At 41.3% G+C, this 21,188-nt stretch overlaps 1 protein-coding gene across 1 annotated transcript in view; it reads left to right on the top strand.

Moving 5' to 3' along the window:
• Window positions 1-1,341: 1,341 nt before the first annotated feature.
• Window positions 1,342-21,188, top strand: part of LACTB2 (lactamase beta 2) — a 29,129-nt gene continuing 9,282 nt past the window's right edge. The window contains exons 1-3 of the mRNA XM_047074022.1: window positions 1,342-1,489; window positions 10,683-10,846; window positions 16,317-16,443. Of these exons, the coding sequence (XP_046929978.1) occupies window positions 1,368-1,489; window positions 10,683-10,846; window positions 16,317-16,443 (413 nt within the window). The 5' untranslated portion in view covers window positions 1,342-1,367. The remainder of the gene's footprint in view (window positions 1,490-10,682; window positions 10,847-16,316; window positions 16,444-21,188) is intronic.

Here is a 21,188-nt window from a genome sequence, read left to right as displayed (position 1 = left end):
ATGATGGCTACAAATAAATAAAATTGGGAAGTTGAAAATGCCTGATGTGGGGAATTTTTATGATTCTTCCAAACATTTTTTTTTAAAGGGCATATTGCCAGCCTTCCTATTACAACGGGGATAATTTACGTGATTATTTCAGCAAAGGTTTTTGAAACACTTTTCCATTAAAAGTACATCTTTGAGACACAAGGCAAAGAAAATGTTACACATGATACAGGTGTGTCTTTCAAGAAATCTGGAATAGTAAACTAATGATTTGCAAAATAAATACTGTACAAATTAATAGCAGTCTTTTCTTCAGAAATACCCGCAAAAAAAAAAAGTTAAACTGTGTTTCCTAAATTTTAGAACCACAAGCAACTACTGTCAATTTCTCATTTGTTTTGAAAAAGAAGTGGGCTGGGACAGTGAAGATGATCTAGATCGCTTTTGAGGTAAGGCTTACAGACGATTGTCGTAACTCAATGAAACTGATCATAGGATCTGTGCATTTCCTTTTAGGTAACTTGTAACTAGATTTTTTTTTTTTTAATAGGTAGCAGTGGTTAATACTGGGATAGTTAGTGCTGAACAGCTTAGAAATGGACTCCTTACAGAGAAAATAACTCCCTTAGGTCTTAGGCACACAACTCCTCAAGGCCGACCGAGGTGTCTGGGCAGGAACACGGCCCGCGGAGGGAGTGACAAGCTCCTTGAACGTGACCAGATGGGGGCAAAGCAGCAGACGCTGAGCGGGGGTTCATAGCTGTCACCTGGGCAAGTCTCCAAATCATTTTTCATTTGTAAAGCGGCCATAAAAATAGCGCCTACGTCTTAATGTTGTGAGGGTTAAATAGTGTCTAGAGAAAGCACTCAGCATAGCAGTAAGGACGAAGTAAATATTAGCTGCCGCTATTATAAAAGATTCACAAGCTCCTTCTCCCTCACACACACACTCACACACCGCCATGGCCTAAAAACAACGAGGTGCCAGTGTTTTGTAACCAACCTCACACCTGCCTGCCCTTTGCTCCACTACAAGACTTCCTGGGTTAAAACGTCTCTCGACCACTGAGATGAACTCGCCTGTCTGGACACAAATCCCTGTGAAGGCACCAGGCCCTGTGACAGGCGACAGCGCCCGACGAGCCGGAACCCAACCCGGCCTCAAGACGCCTCGAGCCACGCGCCTTCGCTCGCCCGCCCTCCCGCCGGTGCCCGCGCAGCCCGGGAGGCGTCCTTTGACCCCTGGCCCCGCCCCCAGCACAGCTGAGTTCTCCTCCCGTCGGGCGAGCGCGGCGTCAGCTGACTGCCGGCCCCGCCCCGAGCCTAGTCACCAGTTCCGCGCTCAGGTCTCCGCGCGTCAGCGGGTGGCGGAAACCGAGATGTCGACCATCCTGCTGCGCATCCAGCAGCTGTCCAGCAGGGTGGTGCGCGTTCTGGGCTGTAACCCGGGACCCATGACCCTGCAGGGCACCAACACCTACTTGGTAGGGACCGGCAGCAGGTAAACGTCCCTCTTCCTCTCCGACAAGCACCCGGGCCTGCGGGACACACGGAACTGGGGTTGTGACGACTGCTCGCCGGAGACGGAGAGGCTGTGAGCCGGCTCCCTGGAGCTCGGTGACCTGCCCGGGCCAGGCTGCCCCACTCAGGACCACCGTCAGACGCCCCGATTCCAGCCATCCCCTAAATCACTGTAGTACCGGGTGGTAGCCCCTCTAACTGACAAATAGCCGATGGGGGAGAAATAATGGAGGAGGGGGAACCTTCCTGTTTTTGAAACCCCACTTACTTTGCTTGATGTTCAATGTCAGAGTGAGTGTATTTAAGATGTTGAGAAATTAGGATCGCCTAGAGTTAGTAATCCAGAAAAGCGTTTACTTTGCTCACCTTCTGCCTTTGACCTAGTGTTTTGCTCAGAGTATAACTTGCCCTTCACGAAAGTAGATTTCTTGTGCTGAGACCTTTTTCTTAATTCAGCAGCAGAGGGCAGGATTTTCTTGCTTGCAAATTGCTCAAGTCTAGAGCTCCCCCCCCCCCCCAGCTCTTGGGAAAGAGGAGCCCACTAACAGATTTTGGGTTTTGTTACTATTGTGTGGCCTCATTTAAGTAATTTTGTTGGTGGAATAACCTATCTGTATTTCTAAGATTTTTCTCTTATTCAGCTGCATTGTTTTAGTGTAATTCTGCAGAAGTGGGGAGGTGTTGTACTGCACAAATGTGCATGGAACAGTTTTTGTAGGCTTCGTCTTTAGTATATATCCTATGTCATACAAAATAAAAATAAGATAACAGTTCTCCTTGAACCTAGAATTTAATCGTGTATTTCAAGATGTGATTTCCAAAAACAGTTTAGTAAGAATAATTGGAGTCTTCGTTTGAAGTGTCTGCTGTATTTGCTGAATGTTAGATGGAGCAGGATGAAAGGAAGTGGAAGTATTAAAGTCAGGAAAACAAAACTTAAGGAATCGGAAATGCTAAAGTCAGGAAAACAAAACTTAAGTTCAGAGTAACAAGGTAGGATCAAGTAGGTACAAAAGCTTTGCTTTGGGCTGCCTCCAGAACTAGAAGGATAGAAAATTCAGCAGAAAACATACCTCAGAGCTAGGATAGACTCTGTCTATCCTAGCTGGGACTCCCTCACCCCAGGAAGTCCCTAGGCATTTCTTCTCTCTTCAGCGTGTCATCTTAAACTAGTTCCCACGTCAGTACCATGATAAAATGGAATATAGTCAGAATTACCCTGAGAAGTCTCTTAGGAGGCACTAAGTTGGAGGTCGTGTACTATCTAACAATGAGTTCAGTGCAGCCTGCTTTTCTTCCAGCAATGAAGCAGATGGCTGGTTCTGTTTGAAAACCAGATGACGAAGTTGGCTTGCATTTAGGGGCCATGTTGTATGAAAAATACATACTGTATCTTTAAACACTGGAATCACTTTCACTGTAGCAGAGTGCTTGTGGTAAAAGGGACATAGAGAACCTGGAAGTGACTAAGGGAAACTTTCATAGTCTCCCACTTTATACTGCTTATGTTACCACTCACGTCAACTCATGGGGTGAAGTGGCCAGTGGAATCACTCATATATGATATATATATGACAAATTCATACAGTGGAGCTAGAATAACGTGCAGATGATGTTACTCTACTGTATAAAGTAGAAGTCAGGTGGCAAGAGATGAATATTAATTTGGTACAAATAAGAGATCAGATATTGGTATCCACTTGTTCTGCACAAAACAGTTCTAAGATCACAGGTGGTGCTTATATCACCAAACCTAATGATATTTCTCCATTCCTATCTTACTTGGACTTCAGTACCTTTTGACACTATTGACCATCCCCTCGATTTACTAACACCACAGTCTCCTGGTTTCCTCTTACCTCTCTAGCTATTATTTCTCAATCTTCTTTATAGAATCAGCCTCTTTACCACATCTTTAAGTGTGTGAGTTCCTCAGGATATAATCGTAGTTTCTCTTCTATTCTCATGCTATATTCTCTATCTAGGGGATCTTGTCTACTTCCTTGGCTTCACGTATTATCTATCCATTAATAGCTCCCAATGTTATAGCTCCAGTTTAGGTGAAATACAAACTTGATCTTCAGACTAGGATATCCAGCTCCTTTTCTTAAATCTCTACTTGGATGACACAGCCACTTGAAACTCAATGTTTCACAAGCTGAACTCCTGTGCTTTCCACCAAACCTGGTCCTCTTCCAGTCATCCATATCTCGGTAAACAGAACCATCTGCACATTTGATCGGTGCAAATGCTTAGCACCCTCCCTGCCACTTCTCAGCTTCCTGCACACACTTCCATGCCATTTGGAGGATCTCTCCATGTCCACTTCTGTCACCCAGACTGCGCCAGTATGACTGTTGCTTACGCTTCCAGAAAGCCTAACTGGCTTCTCTGGAACTGTTTTTGTCCTTCTTTAATCCATTCTCCCCCATGTGGCAGGAATAGTATTTTCAAAATTAAAATTAGAAGGTCTTGCATTTGTGGCTTCCACTTGTCTCATCAGCCTAATCTACAACCCTTCTCCATCCCAGCCAGATGGGTTGTATTCATTCTGCCCCCTGGCTTTCATGCAGGTTTTCCCCTAAGTCTCCCACTTATCCCTCTCCTCTTTACCAAGCTATCTTCACTCATCCTGTAGAGTTCAGGATGAACTCTTCCAAAATATTTCTTCAAGGAAGCTGTCCCTGGCCACTTAGACCATGTTAGGTTGACATAATGCACTGTGTTAGCACTCTATGCTTTTCATGGTCCTTCCTTGTCTTAGTGGGGAAAAAAAAATGATTTTTTTTCTTTTTTTTTTTTGTTTTTTGTTTTGAAATTTATTGTCAAATTAGTTTCCATACAACACCCAGTGCTCATCCCAAAAGGTGCCCTCCTCAATACCCATCACCCACCCTCCCCTCCCTCCCACCCCCCATCAGCCCTCAGTTTGTTCTCAGTTTTTAAGAGTCTCTTATGCTTTGGCTCTCTCCCACTCTAACCTATGTTTGTTTGTTTTTTCCCCTCCCCCATGGGTTTCTGTTAAGTTTCTCAGGATCCACATAAGAGTGAAAACATATGGTATCTGTCTTTCTCTGTATGGCTTATTTCACTTAGCATCACACTCTCCAGTTCCATCCATGTTGCTACAAAGGGCCATATTACATTCTTTCTCATTGCCAAGTAGTACTCCATTGTGTATATAAACCACAATTTCTTTATCCATTCATCAGTTGATGGACATTTAGGCTCTTTCCATAATTTGGCTATTGTTGAGAGTGCTGCTATAAACATTGGGGTACAAGTGCCCCTATTCATCAGCACTCCTGTATCCCTTGGGTAAATTCCTAGCAGTGCTACTGCTGGGTCATAGGGTAGGTCTAAAACCTCCCACTGTTTTCCAGAGTGGCTGCACCAATTTGCATTCCCACCAACAGTGCAAGAGGGTTCCCGTTTCTCCACATCCTCGCCAGCATCTATAGTCTCCTGATTTGTTCATTTTGGCCACTCTGACTGGCGTGAGGTGATATCTGAGTGTGGTTTTGATATGTATTTCCCTGATGAGGAGCGACGTTGAGCATCTTTTCATGTGCCTGTTGGTCATCTGGATGTCTTCTTTAGACTTTAGAGAAGTGTCTATTCATGTTTTCTGCCCATTTCTTCACTGGATTATTTGTTTTTTGGGTGTGGAGTTTGGTGAGCTCTTTATAGATTTTGGATACTAGCCCTTTGTCTGATATGTCATTTACAAATATCTTTTCCCATTCCATTGGTTGCCTTTTAGTTTTGTTGGTTGTTTCCTTTGCTGTGCAGAAGCTTTTTATCTTCATGAGGTCCCAGTAATTCATTGTTGCTTTTAATTCCCTTGCCTTTGGGGATGTGTCAAGTAAGAAATTGCTACGACTGAGGTCAGAGAGGTCTTTTCGTGCTTTCTCCTCTAGGGTTTTGATGGTTTCCTGTCTCACATTCAGGTCCTTTATCCATTTTGAGTTTATTTTTGGGAATGGTGTGAGAAAGTGGTCTAGTTTCAACCTTCTGCATGTTGCTGTCCAGTTCTCCCAGCACCATTTGTTAAAGAGACTGTCTTTTTTCCATTGGATATTCTTTCCTGCTTTGTCAAAGATTAGTTGGCCATACTTTTGTGGGTCTAGTTCTGGGGTTTCTATTCTATTCCATTGGTCTAGGTGTCTCTTTTTGTGCCAATACCATGCTGTCTTGATGGTTACAGCTTTGTAGTAGAGGCTAAAGTCTGGGATTGTGATGCCTCCTGCTTTGGTCTTCTTCAAAATTACTTTGGCTATTCGGGGCCTTTTGTGGTTCCATATGAATTTTAGGATTGCTTGTTCTAGCTTCGAGAAGAATGCTGGTGCAATTTTGATTGGGATTGCATTGAATGTGTAGATAGCTTTGGGTAGTATTGACATTTTGACAATATTTATTCTTCCAACCCATGAGCACGGAATGTTTTTCCATTTCTTTATATCTTCTTCAATTTCCTTCATAAGCTTTCTATAGTTTTCAGCATACAGATCTTTTACATCTTTGGTTAGATTTATCCCTAGATATTTTATGCTTCTTGGTACAATTGTGAATGGGATCAGTTTCTTTCTTTGTCTTTCTGTTGCTTCATTATTAGTGTATAAGAATGCAACTGACTTCTGTACATTGATTTTGTATCCTGCGACTTTGCTGAATTCATGTATCAGTTCTAGCAGACTTTTGGTGGAGTCTATCGGATTTTCCATGTATACTATCATATCATCTGCAAAAAGTGAAAGCTTGACTTCATCTTTGCCTTTGGGATATTGGCTGGGGGATGGGCGAGGGAGATGGTGCTGGCGAGCGCCTTTGTTCCCCACCAAGCTGCGTCTGTGGTCCGGGGCTCAACAACTCTCCCTCCGGTTGTCCTCCAGCCCTCCCATTCTCTGAGCAGAGCTGTTAACTTATAACCTTCCAGGTGTCAAGTCCCACTTGCCGTCCGAACACACTCCGTCTGGCCCCTCCGCTTTTGCCAGCCAGACTCGGGGGCTCTGCTTTGCCGGTGGGCCGCCCCTCCGCCCCGGCTCCCTCCCGCCAGTCCGTGTAGCGCGCACCGCCTCGCCACCCTTCCTACCCTCGTCCGTGGACCTCTCGTCTACACTTGGCTCCGGAGAATCCGTTCTGCTAATCCTCTGGCGGTTTTCTGGGTTATTTAGGCAGGTGTAGGTGGAATCTAAGTGATCAGCAGGACGCCATGAGCCCAGCGTCCTCCTACGCCGCCATCTTTCCTCCAAAAAATGAATTTTTGTGTAAGAAGAAACTTCATGTCTTTCCTCACTTCCACTGCCCACCAAACTAAGTGCAGTGAAGGCTTACTCATCACTGTATCCCCAGCACCTCACACAGAGCTTTGTACATGGTGCAGTAGTACAGTAAATATTTGCTGAATGAATGAATGAGGGTTCTCTAGGTTTTCTTTTCATTTTCAGTACTATGATTCAAAGATTTCTGAATAACTGCAGTTGTAGCTGGTATTCTTCATTCTCATTAGCCTGTGTATGGCAAATAAATTTCCCTAAAGCATTACTAACCATCCTGTGATGCCCAGTACACAGGTATTCGGTAAACATTTGAGTGGACAAATAATAGCCAGATCTTCTGACGAGTGTTTCCGTGTTCCTCCTCTGCTCAAGAATCTCCAAAAGCTGGGGCACCTGGGTGGCTCAGTCGGTTGAGCGTCCGACTTCGGCTCAGGTCATGATCTCGCGGTTCATGGGGTTCAAGCCCCGCGTCAGGCTCTGTGCCGACAGCTCGGGTCCTGGAGCATACCTTGGATTCTGTGTCTCCCTCTCACTCCCTGCCCCTCTCTCACTCATGCTCTGTCTTTCTCTCTCTCTCAAAAATAAATAAACATAAAAAAAAAAAAAAGAATCTCCAAAAGCTGCAAGTTTAACCTTTACTATCAAAATTGTAACTCCCTTGATGGCAAATAGTATATCTTTTAATAGGAAAAGGCAGTCTAATGTAGCAACTAGAGTTAAGACTCTGTACCTACACCTGGATCCTAGCTTATGACTTCGGACAAGACAGTTGACTCTCTTAAGCTTCAGATTCCTTATTTGTGCAATGAGAGTTGAATAGTATCCACCTCAAAGGGTATTCCTCATATCCAAAGAAAATGTGCATTGCAGTTAGAAAGGTATGGATTCAATTATATTCTCTGCTAGAGTTTGTGACTCTGAGCAAGTTACTATATTACTTATATGTCTACCTTATCAAGGCCTCAGTTTCTTCATCTATATAATGAGAGAAGAATCTCAGGATTGTTTTGATAATTAAATAAGATAAAAACAAAGCCACTGCCTCCAACAAACATTTATTCCCTAGTACATGCCACTATCTAGGTTCCAGCAAAGCCAGACAAGGTTTCTGTCCTCAGAGAGCTTAAATTTGTAGGTTATGGGAGGGTATGGAGATAGGCAATAAATAAATAAACATGTAAGTATATAATGTGTCACATGGTAATAGGTGCTACGGAGAAACAGCAAGGGAAGATGGCTGGAATGTCATCAAAATTCACCCTGGCCCAAACCAGATTTATCTCACATTTGTTCCCTCCAGTGTTTACAGTCCTGATCAATGACATACCAGTCATCTCACCTAGAAACCACAGAATCGTCAACTCTTTCCTTTCCCTTCCGACTCTAGTTGTTTAAAAAAAAAATCCTGTTGAGGTGCCCGGGTGGCTCAGCTGGTTAAGTGTCCTACTGTGGATTTCAGCTCAGGCCACAATCTCATGGTCATAAGAGCAAGCACAAGTTGGGCTCTGCACTGAACATGAAGCCTGCTTAAGATTCTCTGCCTCTCTCTTTGCCCCTCCCCACCACATGCACGCACAGATGTGCGTGCACGCTCACTCCGTCTCCCTCAAAAAAAAAAAAGAATCCTGCTGATTGTGTCAATGTTTTTTAACCATCTCCTCCTTACATTTCCACTGCCTACAGGACCTCATAATGCATTCTTGGGCCAATATAACCATCTAGTTTCCCTGTCTCCAGAAGGGACAGTTAGAATACTATGTACTTGTGAAGTATGGCCACTGCTCCATGGAACTTAAGGTGTAGATAAAAGGCTATGGACCACAAGGCCATTCATGCCCCCCCACACACACACACAGAAACACCCCAATCCTGCAAGCAGACAGTTTGTTTTTATTGGGTCTCTGGGAATAGGGTTAGGGAAATAAGCCATCCAATATAAAAGAGCCATACGGTTTCTTCCTGTCATTTACCCCATATTAATGTTCTGCAGAATGCTGAACTGTTTATCTGTCAACTGTTACTGTTTGTTTTCATAGCTCTTCCCACCCTCCACTAGTATAAACAGAATTTTTTGTCTTGTAAGAAAGGCATGGCATATAGTAGATAATTCATACAGTTATTATATTAGTGAATGACTCAGACTTTTCATTAAGACTAATCTTCTCTCCCCCAATATAAATTAGGGAGGTGTTACTGTGAAGCAGCATGAATTAAGAAGTTTGTGAACTGGTTCTTTAGTTCAGGAAAACCTCACAGAGAAAGAACATCATCCCATAAAATAGTGAGGAAGGACAAACAAAGTATAAGGAAGGTTCAGAACCACAAAGCCGAAAAATATAACAGGGTTGTCTAAGTCAAGAAATAAAGCAACTCAGGCATTTCCCCATGCTTCCCTCCTACCTTCATTTTTATGTGGAAGGGAACCAATGTAAAACTTGAGTGTAAGTTTTTGTGTAGTGCAGAAGACAAGGTTTCTTTAGGAATACCGTTGAATCTAATTCTTCCATATCTATGAGACATTTGAGGATGTCATAAAAGATCTCAAAGGGTGGATAGGAGCACCTGGATGGATCAGTCAGTTAAGCCTCCAACTTCGGCTCAGGTCATGATCTCATAGTTCATGAGTTCCAGCCCCCCATCGGGCTCTCTACTGTCAGCGCAAAGTCTGTTTTGGATCCTCCGTCCCACTCTCTCTGCCCCTCCCCTGCTCATGCTGTCTCCCTCTCTCAAAAATAAACATTAAAGAGAGAGTGCATAAAAGCACATTCTGGAGCCAGAATATCTGGGTTTGAATGCTGGTTTGGCCATTTATTTGCAGAGTAACCTTGGGCAAGTTACTTAATTTCTGGATATAATAATGAAATACCTATTTTTAAAACATTTTCTTAATGTTTATTTTTGAGAGAGAGACAGACAGACAGTGTGAACAGGAGAGGGACAGAGAGAGGGAGAGACGTAGAAATGGAAGTGGGCTCCAGGCTCCCTGCTGTCAGCACAGAGCCCCATGCAAGGCTCAAACTCACAAACTGTGAGATCATCAGCTGCTGAAGTCAGAGGCTTAACTTACTGAGCCACCCAGGCACCCCATGAAATACCTATTTTAAATAGTTTTATGGGAGTGAGGTGGCCTGGGTGGCTTAGTCGGGTAAGCATCCCGTTTTGCCTCAGGTCATGATCTCGTGGTTTGTGGGTTCAAGACCCACATTGGGCCCTGTGCCGACAGCTCAAAGCCTGGAGCCTTCTTCAGATACTGTGTCTCCCTTTTCCCTTTGCCTTTCCCCCCGCTTGTTCATGCGCACTCTCTCTCTCTCTCTCTCTCTCTCTCTCTGTCTCTCTCAAAAATAAACATTAAAAAAATAATTTCATAAGGAACATAATTGTTAAAATATGTAAAGTCCTTAGAACAATGCCATATTTAAGTGCTAGGTAAGTATTCAATATTATTGTGCCTTGAACTTGCCAAGTTCAGACTCATATTTAACTATAGGTTTTGTTTTGTTTTGTTTTTTGTTTCTTCTTGAAAGAGAGAGCATGCACACACAGGCTCTGGAGAGAGGCAGAGGGAGAGAGAGAATCCCAAGCAGGCTCCACAGTCAGCACAGAGCCCGACATGGGGCTTGATCCCACAACCCTGAGATCATGACCTGAGGGGGAATCAAGAGTCAGACGCTCAACCGACTGAGCCACCCAGGCACCCCTATAAGTCTTTTTCAAAGAACTTTTCTTACAGTGAGATTACTGTGGTTAAGGCAAAGTATCCTTTAGTTGGTTTTTGAGGAGGTTGAAAGCCAAGCAATTTATGTAGTTTCTTAAATGTAATATGAATTATCTATGTGAGACATATGCTGATACTCTCTGTTCCAATTGTGTGATTATCTTCCATTTAATTTTCAGGAGAATCCTCATTGACACTGGAGAACCAGCAATTCCAGAATATATCAACTGTTTAAAGCAGGCTCTGACTGAATTTAATACAACAATCCAGGAAATCGTAGTGACTCACTGGCACCATGATCATACTGGGGGCATAGGAGATATTTGCAAAAGCATCAGTAATGGTAAACAGAAAGCATTAATTGAGCTCATTGAGGAAAAGTACGTTTTCAGAATAATTTATTTCAGTTACACAACTATGTAAGCTAGTTGGTCATTTACTGAGTACCTTATATATTTATGTCATACTTTTAGAAGTTAATATACTTTAATACTGCCCCAATGTTAACAAAAGAGGAGAGGGAAAGTCCTGTTTTCTACTTCAGATCTCTTATCCCGCTTATTTTTCCCCTTTGCCCAGTGATGAAGGTCGGTTTTAATTTTGTCTGTGTGACAGTTACTACTTCAGATCCAATAACTAACCAGTATTGAGCATTTACTGTGTGCCAGGCACTGTGCTAAACGCGTTACAGGGAGCTGCTGTTTTTGTCCACGTTCTAAACCTGGTCTCAGGTCCTCTGTAACTTTAAGGCACTTACTGCAATACACTGAAATGCTGGTAAATTGCACTGATAATTCTCTGTACCTGAAAGCCATTCAGAACTGACACTTTACTGTTTCTCTCTTTATTCCCCCATCTCGCCATCACACACAGATTCATTCATTCCTTCCTTTAACAAATACCCAAGTGACCACTATATCCAGACACTGTTCTTGGCACAAGGGATATAGCAGCGAACACCACAAAGGCTCTGCTGTCCTGAAGCCTGCATTCTAGTAGGGAAGGTAAATGGTAAATACATAATAGGTCAGATGGCGATAGGTGCCACGAAGAAAAAAATAAAGCTAAGTAAAGTAGAAGGGGAGAGAGGCCAAAGTGGCGGAAGGGCAGTGGTTTGTATCAAGAGTGGACGGGGAGGGGGAGGAAGCCATACAGTATGGCTGGCTGGCTGGCGTGTCTGAACAGACAGAAGGCATTGCAAGAGCAGAGATACTGGAATTGGGGTGTGCTTGGCAAGTTCAAGACACATGAAGGACAGAAGGTCAGGAGCATTCATTCACAAAAGGAATGCACATCTGCGTTCAACTCATGTTTTAAATATTTTTAAGTGTCGTCTTTTTTGGGCTTGAGATTACATTTGGGACACCAAGATGTTTTCAGCCAGGGCACCCAATATCACCAGGCCCATTATTAAAAAACGCTCCAACCTTTGTTACCTTCTTAGCTCCTTTTTTTTTTTTTCTGATGTTTTATTGTTTATTTTTGAGAGAGAGAGACAGAGTGTGAGTGGGGGAGGAGCAGAGAGAGAAGGAGACACAGAATCCAAAGCAGGTTCCAGGCTCTGAGCTGTCAGCACAGAGCCCCATGAGGGGCTCAAACTTACAGTGAGATCATGACCTGAGCCAAAGTCGGACACTTAACTGACTGAGCCACCCAGTCTCCCCCTCTTACCTCCTTTCTTACAATCCTAGGGGACCGTATGCCATAGGAAATCATTATCTCTCAGTGTCACTTTTCCTCACCCTTCTCTTATCTGTCTACCCATTAAATTTTGTGAATTAAAAATCAATGCTGAAGGTTCTTGACTAGCTTTGGCCAACTCTTTTAAGCATGAGGGTCAGTTTGAAATTTTTTAATGTTTATGGCCTACTGTTTCATAAATCAACTTCATTGAACTTGAATTTATATACATAAAGTGTGCCCATTTTAAAAGTATAGTTTGATAAACACCTTTGTGACCAATCCAGTCAAGATAAAGAACACTCTCATGCCCCTAAAAAGAGGTCCCCTGGTGCCTCTCTGCAGTGAGTCTCCCTCCAGCAGCCATTAATCTGCTTTATTTCACTATAGATTAGTTTTGCCTGTTTAAAATGTCACATAATGGGGGCACCTGGGTGGCTCAGTCTGTTGAGTGTCTGACTTTGGCTCAGGTCATGATCTCGTAGTTCGCAAGTTCAAGACCCACATCGGGCTTGCTGCTGTCAGCGTAGACCCGCTTTGGATCCTCTGTCCTCCTCTCTCTGCCCCTCCCCTGCTTTTGCTCTCTCGCTCTCTCTCTCTCAAAAATAAATAAGCATTAAAAAAATGTTTTTAATAAATAAAATGTCACATAATAGAAGCATACAGAATCACTCTCTGGCTTCTTTCACACAGCGTCTTGTTTTTGAGATTCACCTAGGTTTCATATATCAGTAGTTTGTTCCTTATTGCCTAGTGGTAATCCATGGTGGGACTATACCATGATTTGTTTATCCATTCACCTGCCAATGGACATTTGACCTATTTCTTTAAATTAAAAATTAAAAGTTTTGGGTTCCATATAAAATAATGAATATTTGTATAATAGATTACCTATTAGGTTGATTTAAAGAAAATTGAGAAGGCGCACCTGGGTGGCTCAGGTCATGATGTCAGGGTCGTGAGTTCAAGCCCTGAAATAAAGAAAAAAATTTGACACTGCTCTATAGCCACTAAAATTTTAATATTTTGAGAAGTAACTTGTTGACTTTCATTCTGAACTTTATTGAAGCTAGACCAACTGAATACAGACCTTGAGTTGCTCAGCACTGAAATCATACAGAGGTACCTTTCAGAATCTCCCCGCAAGAGTCCCATGTATTTCTTCATTCTCTAAATCCTTAATTACTGGCATTCTTGTTCCATTTTATTTTATTACTTTCTTTGCTCCATATCATTTTACTATTTTTGTTAACTGTCAGATGGCAGAAATTTTTCAACTGCTTTATGATGCTAACAACCTGTGGTTTTACAGGCCACACCTAAATTATGAATGCCATTTATAAGACTTCTGTGACCAGGTGCCTGGGTGGCTCAGTTGGTTAAATGTCTTACTTCGGCTTAGGTTATGATCTCATGTGGGTTTGTGGGTTTGAGCCCCACATCAGGCTCTGGGCTGACAGTTTGGAGCCTGGAGCCTGCTTTGGATTCCGTGTCTCTCTTTCTCTCTGCCCCTCCCCTGCTTGCTCTCTCTCTCTCAAAAATAAACATTTAAAAATTTTAAGAAAAAAAAAAGACTTCTGTGAGAAGATACAGTAACTTCGAAGCATCCTGCTTTCAAACGTTTAATATACAATCAGTGTATAATTTAGGAACTCCCAGTAGCTGGCAGGAAACCAGAATTTTACTAGACATGAGAACTATATAGCCCCAGGCTGCCCCAATATTTTGGTTTATTTTTAAGTAAATCTTACAAAATATATTTTGTAATCTGATAGCTGTTATTTTGCAGCTAAAGCTGGGTCTTTGCCGTTTATTTCCCATCCCAGTCTTAAGAGTCAAATGTTTGCTTCTATGCCATTCAATTAGAATGTATTCTCATTAGAAGGTATTATAAACAATATCACTTGTATCAGCTTCAGTAATTAGCATTAACAATGATGTTATAAACCATTATTCGAACCTTAACAAATGACTGAGGGTTTCTCCCTGTTAAAATAATGATATGATTGAGACAGAAAGTAGGTAAGTGGTTGCCAGGGGCTGGAAGAAGGAGAGAATAGGGAGTGACTACAGTTGGGTAAAGGGTTTCTTTGAGGGATTTTGAAAACATTATAAAATTAGATAGTGGAGATAGTTATACAGCTCTTTGGATATACTTTTTTTTTTTTTTTTTTTTTTTTTTAGTTTATTTATCTTGAGCGAGAGGGAGAGAGAAAGAATCCTAAGCAGGCTCCGCACTATCAGTGCAGAACCAGATGCGGGGCTCAAAGCCACCAACTGTGTGAGATCATGACCTGAACTGAAACCAAGAGTCAGATGCTTAACCAACTTAGCCACCCAGGCACCCCTGGATATACTTTAAGGACACTGAACTGTACACTTTAAAAGGATGAATTTTATACTATTGAATTATCTCTCAATAAGCTTTTATTAAATACAATTATTATTATATGATTGCTTTCAGCATGCCCTTCTCCATCCTGCCTATATAGATTGTTAATTTGAGGAGGACATGTGTTTTCATATTTGCACGTAACTTTAAAAACTAACGCAAAGTTATTGTACGACATTTGTTTTATAATTTTGAGATAACGGTGAGTTTTTTGGAAGGATTGTGTACCAAAGGTCTCATAACCAGAAGAAATGTAATACCTCTACTTCTCTACTGAAAGACAAAATTATACAGATTAAAAATAAACCCATACCAAAAAACCTCCCCATCTCACTCCAGAATGAAGACAGCCTTATTATGTAATGCCAGTTCCCAGAATAGCATATTATTTTTTGCTTCAGCCTCCAAGATACAAAATAGTGGAGTTTGGGGCTGGAGAGGGAAGGTCTGGTCCCAGTTGTTTTATTTTTATTACATTTGCAGTATTTCTATCTCTTTTCTCTTCCATTCTAGCCTGATTTCTGTGCCTTGTCAGTGTCTCCCTGAATGTCTTCTTCTCCATGTTGTCCACTGCTGTCACCTTAGTTCTGACACCTAGTCATCCCCTCCTGGTCTTTCTGATCTCTTCCCCTCCATTGTCCCACCTAGAGCTGCCATATTGATCAACGGGTTAACATTATTTCATTTTCTTTCCAAAGAGTGTACAGCGGCCACATACGGTAAAGTTTAAATTCCTCTATTCTGTGAAAGGCAATATAAGGCCCTCCATGGTCTGAGCGCATCTAATCCCACTTTATCTCTGCTTCTCAGCCAGTGTTTTGCATTAGACAGGTTGGTAGACGCACGTGGTCATCTCTGTGCTTTTCCAGATGCTGTTCCCCTTATCTATAAGTCCTTCTCAGTACCTTTTCCCAAATTACTCATCCTTTACGCCACGCTTCAAGTTATATCAAGCCTATGAATTTTTTTCCTAATTGTTTCTTCTTTCTCTTAACTAGCATTGCATTTATGAGCTGAATTGTCCACGTAGTATTCATTAAAGGAGACCAAGGATAGTTCTTTAATTATTTCTGGTTTGTAAATTTTATGTCCCCAACTGTGACAGTTTTTAAGCATCTGGATGTCATGGTGCTTCTATTCACTATGTATAGTATACCGGTTAGATAATTCACACTCAGCTATTGATTGGTTAATTGATTTTCTTAACGTCAGTGAGAGGTCTAGTATGGGTTAAATTTATTTTAACAATTTAAATTCTTAGCCCCGGGTTTGAGGCTTCTGTTCAACATTCACAGAAAGAACACTGTGCTCTCATCCTTTTATTATTAAGTACTGCCATGATGCCATGACTACTTCTACTCTATGTTAAGACCTAGATAGAAAGAAAATTCTCAGGTACTGTATTACTGCCTCTTCAACACCCATCTTGATAGCAAAACTAGCTGAGATTATGAAGAACTACTTTCAAACTTTTGTATAAAATAAGGGTGACTAGAAAATCTCAAGGGCGTTTATGTAGACCTAGAAGCACATGAAAGAATAAAAAGCTCTTTTGTTGGGATAGAAAAAATACTATTCCAGAGGTAACGCTGCTATAACCCATCATTTCCTCTTGTCTCTCTCTTAATGTTAGTATTTTTTGCCGTCATGCACAGTGTTAGTTCTATGAAAGCTGATCTCTTAAAAGGCTGAATTGTCATTGAAAGTATGACTTAATCTATTTTACATGTTTTGTTACTAGACACTGCCTGTTGCATTAAAAAACTCCCACGGAACCCTCCAAGAGAAGAAATTATAGGAGATGGAAAGCAACAATATGTTTATCTGCAAGATGGAGACATGATTAAAACTGAGGGTGCCACTCTCAGGTCAGTAAACATCCTTTAGCCAGGGAAGGGGGGAGGAGGTTATGTATGTCTTATAAAAAGTAAATAGGGGAAGATTTCTGCATATTTGCTTATAAGAGTGAAGAGTATCTCAAGAAGGATATAAAAGATCTGATAACATTGGTTACTCTGGGAAGAAAAACCAGTTGCTTGAGAAATAGGGGAAGAGACTTTTCACTCTATCTACTCTTTTAAAATTAATTTGTTTGAATTATAGGATTACCATTTTTTAATAAAATTTAAATTAAAAAAATAGATCAGCATTTCCTGCCAGGGTGGTTTAGAGCTCTCAGTCAAATTAAGGACCTTCTCATGCTGTCAGTTCCAAAAGATGATCCATACCTAAAGTAAATACATTTTAGGCCAGACCCATGATCTCCCATAACCTAAGTGAGATTGAAGAGTTGTTTCAAACTCAGTAGTTTAAAAACCGAACTACTGATGGTTCTCCTCTGTCCCCCATGATCGACTTGCTTTCGGACTTCAGAACACCTATTGCTCTCAGCACATAAGATTTTAATTTTTCTTCTAAGATGAAAGCTGGCTCTACTTCACCTTTATCGCTCCCCCTTTCCCCACCCACCACATCTAATGAGGTTAGTCTTTACCTTAAAAATATTTGTCTATTCTGTCCCCTTTTCTTCGTGTCCACCACCACTGCTTCTTGCTTAATATTTCTGTCTCCAGGCTCCCCTTTTCAATCCACCCTTCACACCCCATGTCACTTGAAACCTTGAATAACTCTCAACTGCATACAAGATCATGTTCATTTTCCTTACCATGTCACTGTCTGGCCCCAAACCACTTTCCTGGCCTGAATTCTACCACTTCCTTGTAAACACAATTAACCGTATCCAAATATTCCAACTTCAGTTCACATGTTACTTACCCAGGCAGAATTAACTGCTCCTTCCTCTAACTTTCATATAACTTGTATTTTATTATAGTAATTATTGAGTTGTATTGTAATTTTTGTGTGTGTGAGTAGGTATTTCCTTAAACGGTAATAAACCCCTTAGGTTCACAGTGTTAGTTAATGACAGTTGCTGTAATAAACCAATCCCAAAATGTATGATGGTTCGTACATGAATTAAGTTTTCTTCCCAGTCACATAAAGTCCAGAAAAGCTTCCTGATTATCCAGTGCCCCCTGCCCCTGCAAATAATGTTTCGGATACCTTTCATCTTACGACTCCACCATCCTCAGTAGTTGGTTTTCAAGGTCACCTTGTTCACCTCAGTCAATCCATTGGGTTGTAGAGAAGGAGCATGGAAGGGATCTTTCATGGGAGGCTTTCACAAACCAGACCTTTTGTTACATCGGCTGTAAATTCAGTCATGGTGGGCCACTGCTGACTGCAGGGAGGCTGGAAAAATGGAGTTTAAATTCATGCCCAGGAAAAAGAAGAAAGGTTTGATGATAAGCTAGCTATTCTCTGACACAAGGCAGATACCAGATTCATCTTCAGATCCTCAGTCCCTGGCACATAGAAGGCACGGAATATTTACCAACACATAGTAAATATCTACAAAGAGGGAAATAGATGAACAGATGAATGAGAAGGAGAAGATGAAGAACTAGGTATCCGTGCCCTCTTCCAAACCAGTGTTCCCTTTTTCCTACTATGCCATTGATTTATAAATTTAATTCATAAACCATAAATTTATGGGCAATTTTCTAAAAATGCTCTTGTTGGAAATACGGTAGTATCTCCTATAATTTGTTCATGATACCTAAGGATAATAAACATTACATTACTACTTCTTCAGGGAGTATTCTCAGCAATGATGAATTTCCCCCATCACACAGTAAGGGTCTGTCTCAAAGGCTTGGGAACCATGGTACTGGTTTATTAGTTATTACAGAATCATGGATATTAGATTTATACCTAATTTGCAGATTGAGAACATTTGGTCCCAGGTAACTAATTACCACCCATCTGCCATGAACAGACCATATCTTTTTAAGCTTTTTATTAAAGTATACAAAAAGAAAAGTGTACATATCACCAGTGTGCAACATGGTGAATTATTACAAACTGGACAAACCATGTGAGCAGCACTGGATCAAGTGATGACAGTATCAGTGCCCTAACGCCTCTCATGTGCGTGCTTCGTGTCACCGCCTCCCCCTCACTTGAATGTGATCTTAGATTCATGGGGTGAATTGATGCCAAAGCCCTCGATATTATCTGAATTGCATTTAATTTTTCACTGAATTCTGATTAAGATGAATTATGGGAATCTATTTTAAGAGTTGGGAGGTAAATGAAAAGAATCAAAAAAAGTAGACACACTTTTTAAAAATGACTTAGTAAATAACCTTTGCACAAAAATCTAATTATACCAGAGTTTGATTCTCCTTTTTTTTTTAATGTTTATTTATTTTTGAGAGAGAGAGAGGCAGAGCACAAGTGGGGAAGGAGCAGAGAGAGGGAGACACAGAATCGGAAGCAGGCTCCAGGCTCTGAGCTGTCAGCACAGAGCCTGACGCGCGGCTCGAATTCACAGACTGTGAGATCATGACCTGAGCTGAAGTCGGACGCTCAACGGACTGAGCCACCCAGGCGCCCCAAATTATACTAGAATTTGAATAAAACATTTAGTTTACTGATGACATGGTTTCCAATTTCCATCTTTAATAAAGTTAGTAAAACCCAGTTGTTTTAAATGTTAACGAGAAGATTCGTTAAGCAAAACTTCCATAAACAGAAGATTAAAATCTACTTAAGTCCTCAAGTACTTCATGTCCAGTTGATCTGGTCTACTTGCCAATTTGGGGGGAGAAATACAATAGAGATAGAGACAATACCCACCAAGAACCCTTTAGTGAAAAAGAAGAAAGCAGGTGTTTCAGTAGGATTTGATTCTGAATATAACCTTCAAGAATTTTCTAGTGACCTAAATTCAATTTCTCAAAGACAAGTCAGTCTGACAGCTTTTGTTACCTGTTCTAAATCTTTTAAGAGAGCCGTCCTTATAAAGGCTGCTGTATCACACAAGTGGCAGAACTAGATAAATGTGGCACCTGATGAATGGGAAGGCCACAGCTGCAGTCCCTCTGATCTGTGGCAAAGCACCTCTGATGTCATCTCCTTTCCTCCCCCTGCCTATGTGAAGTGAATTTTAATACCGTTTTTATGCAGATTAAAGCATTTGCTGCCCAGGTGACTGGAGAACTGGAATTTCTGATCCCCTAATTTAAGAAATCTTATTGCCTTGGTTATCAAAGAAAACCATTACTGAGTTCAGGAGTAGGGAATGGGAGGGAAAAAGAAAGGACGCATTGCAAGCACAGTGACAGATAAGACAGTCCGCAGACTCTGAAAAAGAGTGCTTCTCCTGATCAAGTTTTGTAGATTAAAAAAAAAAAAAAAAAGATTGGGGTTCTGTTTATAAATGCATTGGATGTGTGATTGTTCATAAGATTGTCCATAAGATGTCAGACAACCCACACATGTTTATAGCTGTGAAAATACGCCTCCCGGAATTATTTTCATGTAACATTGAACCAGACAAAAGAGATGTCTCCGTATCACTTTTTACTTTCCCTGCCCCAGACCTGGAGCCAGCCATGTCTTCAAGAACCCTGACTTCATTAAGTGGGAAATGGTATTTAGAAACAAAGAACTAAGTGTGAGGTGTGCTCATTACTACCGGAGTATCATTACTTCTGGGCCTTTCATGGAGCTAGAAAAAAAAAAAAAATGAATTCATAATGATTCCTCAGTTCAGATGAGAAACAACCCAAAACCTTAATTCCTTCATTCATATATATTTCTTCCTTATCCCACAGTAAAAACCTTGCTTCTCAACATCAATTTACTTACTCGTTTATACTGTGATACAATAAATACAAAATAATCTCAGAAACACGGTAACCTTCACACTGCCAAAAATAAACCTATTAAGCCAAGTTCAAAATCCTTCCAGTTCTTTTAATCTTGGGATATATTCTATTAAGGATGTATAATCTTAGTACTTAAAAGTAACTGGAGTTAACATTAGTATGGCTGTTATCTATCTGGTGCATAGTAAGATTGGCTTCTTTCTGTATTCAATGTTAACGTTTTCTTTCACCTTTTATTTAGTTTCATGTTTAGAATATATTAGCTTAAAAGTTAAAACCAATAAAAAGTTACTATCAGAGACTTCTTGCTTGTATCTTTGTTCCCTACATCCTACCTGCCTACCCCTATAGGCAACTACATTCATTCATTTTTTTATTGATCCTTCTTTTCTTTTTACAAAAATAAGGAAATAGATATATTTTCATTTCCCTAACTTTCTATACAAAAGAGCAATTATCAACACTCTTGCACACTTTGTTTTTAAGAGAAAAGCATCTGTTAGCCTTTAATGAACCTCCCTCCACATGGCTTCAAGCTACCAGGACACAGCTCCCCCCCCCCCACCACACACACACACACACCCTTAATCTTCTGCTCAGCTCTCCCACTGTCATTGTGTCTTCAAGGTGACAGGCTGTCTGGGGGAATTTTCCCTTCCCCAAAACTTTGCAGTACCCCGATCACACCACGCCAGTGATAGGAGCAGCTCCAGTCTTATTCTTGGCAGCATGTACCCGTGTCTGCCCACTGGCCACAGTCCACAGTTTATCAAGGTTGACGGTTGGGCAGAAGCCCCGGCTCCTCTGTTGTGATGCCTCATATCAACTGTCCCAAAGCAAGCTGTATGATACTTGTCAAAGTCGGTCCCGTGGTGATG

Source organism: Lynx rufus, unplaced genomic scaffold (genome assembly GCF_022079265.1).
Source record: "Lynx rufus isolate CCGP_SWC_20201006 ecotype Redwood Valley unplaced genomic scaffold, mLynRuf1.p SCAF_12, whole genome shotgun sequence".
Taxonomy (NCBI): Eukaryota; Metazoa; Chordata; class Mammalia; order Carnivora; family Felidae; genus Lynx; species Lynx rufus.
The sequence above is the reverse complement of the archived record's forward strand: the minus strand, read 5'-3'. Positions and strand labels throughout refer to the sequence as shown.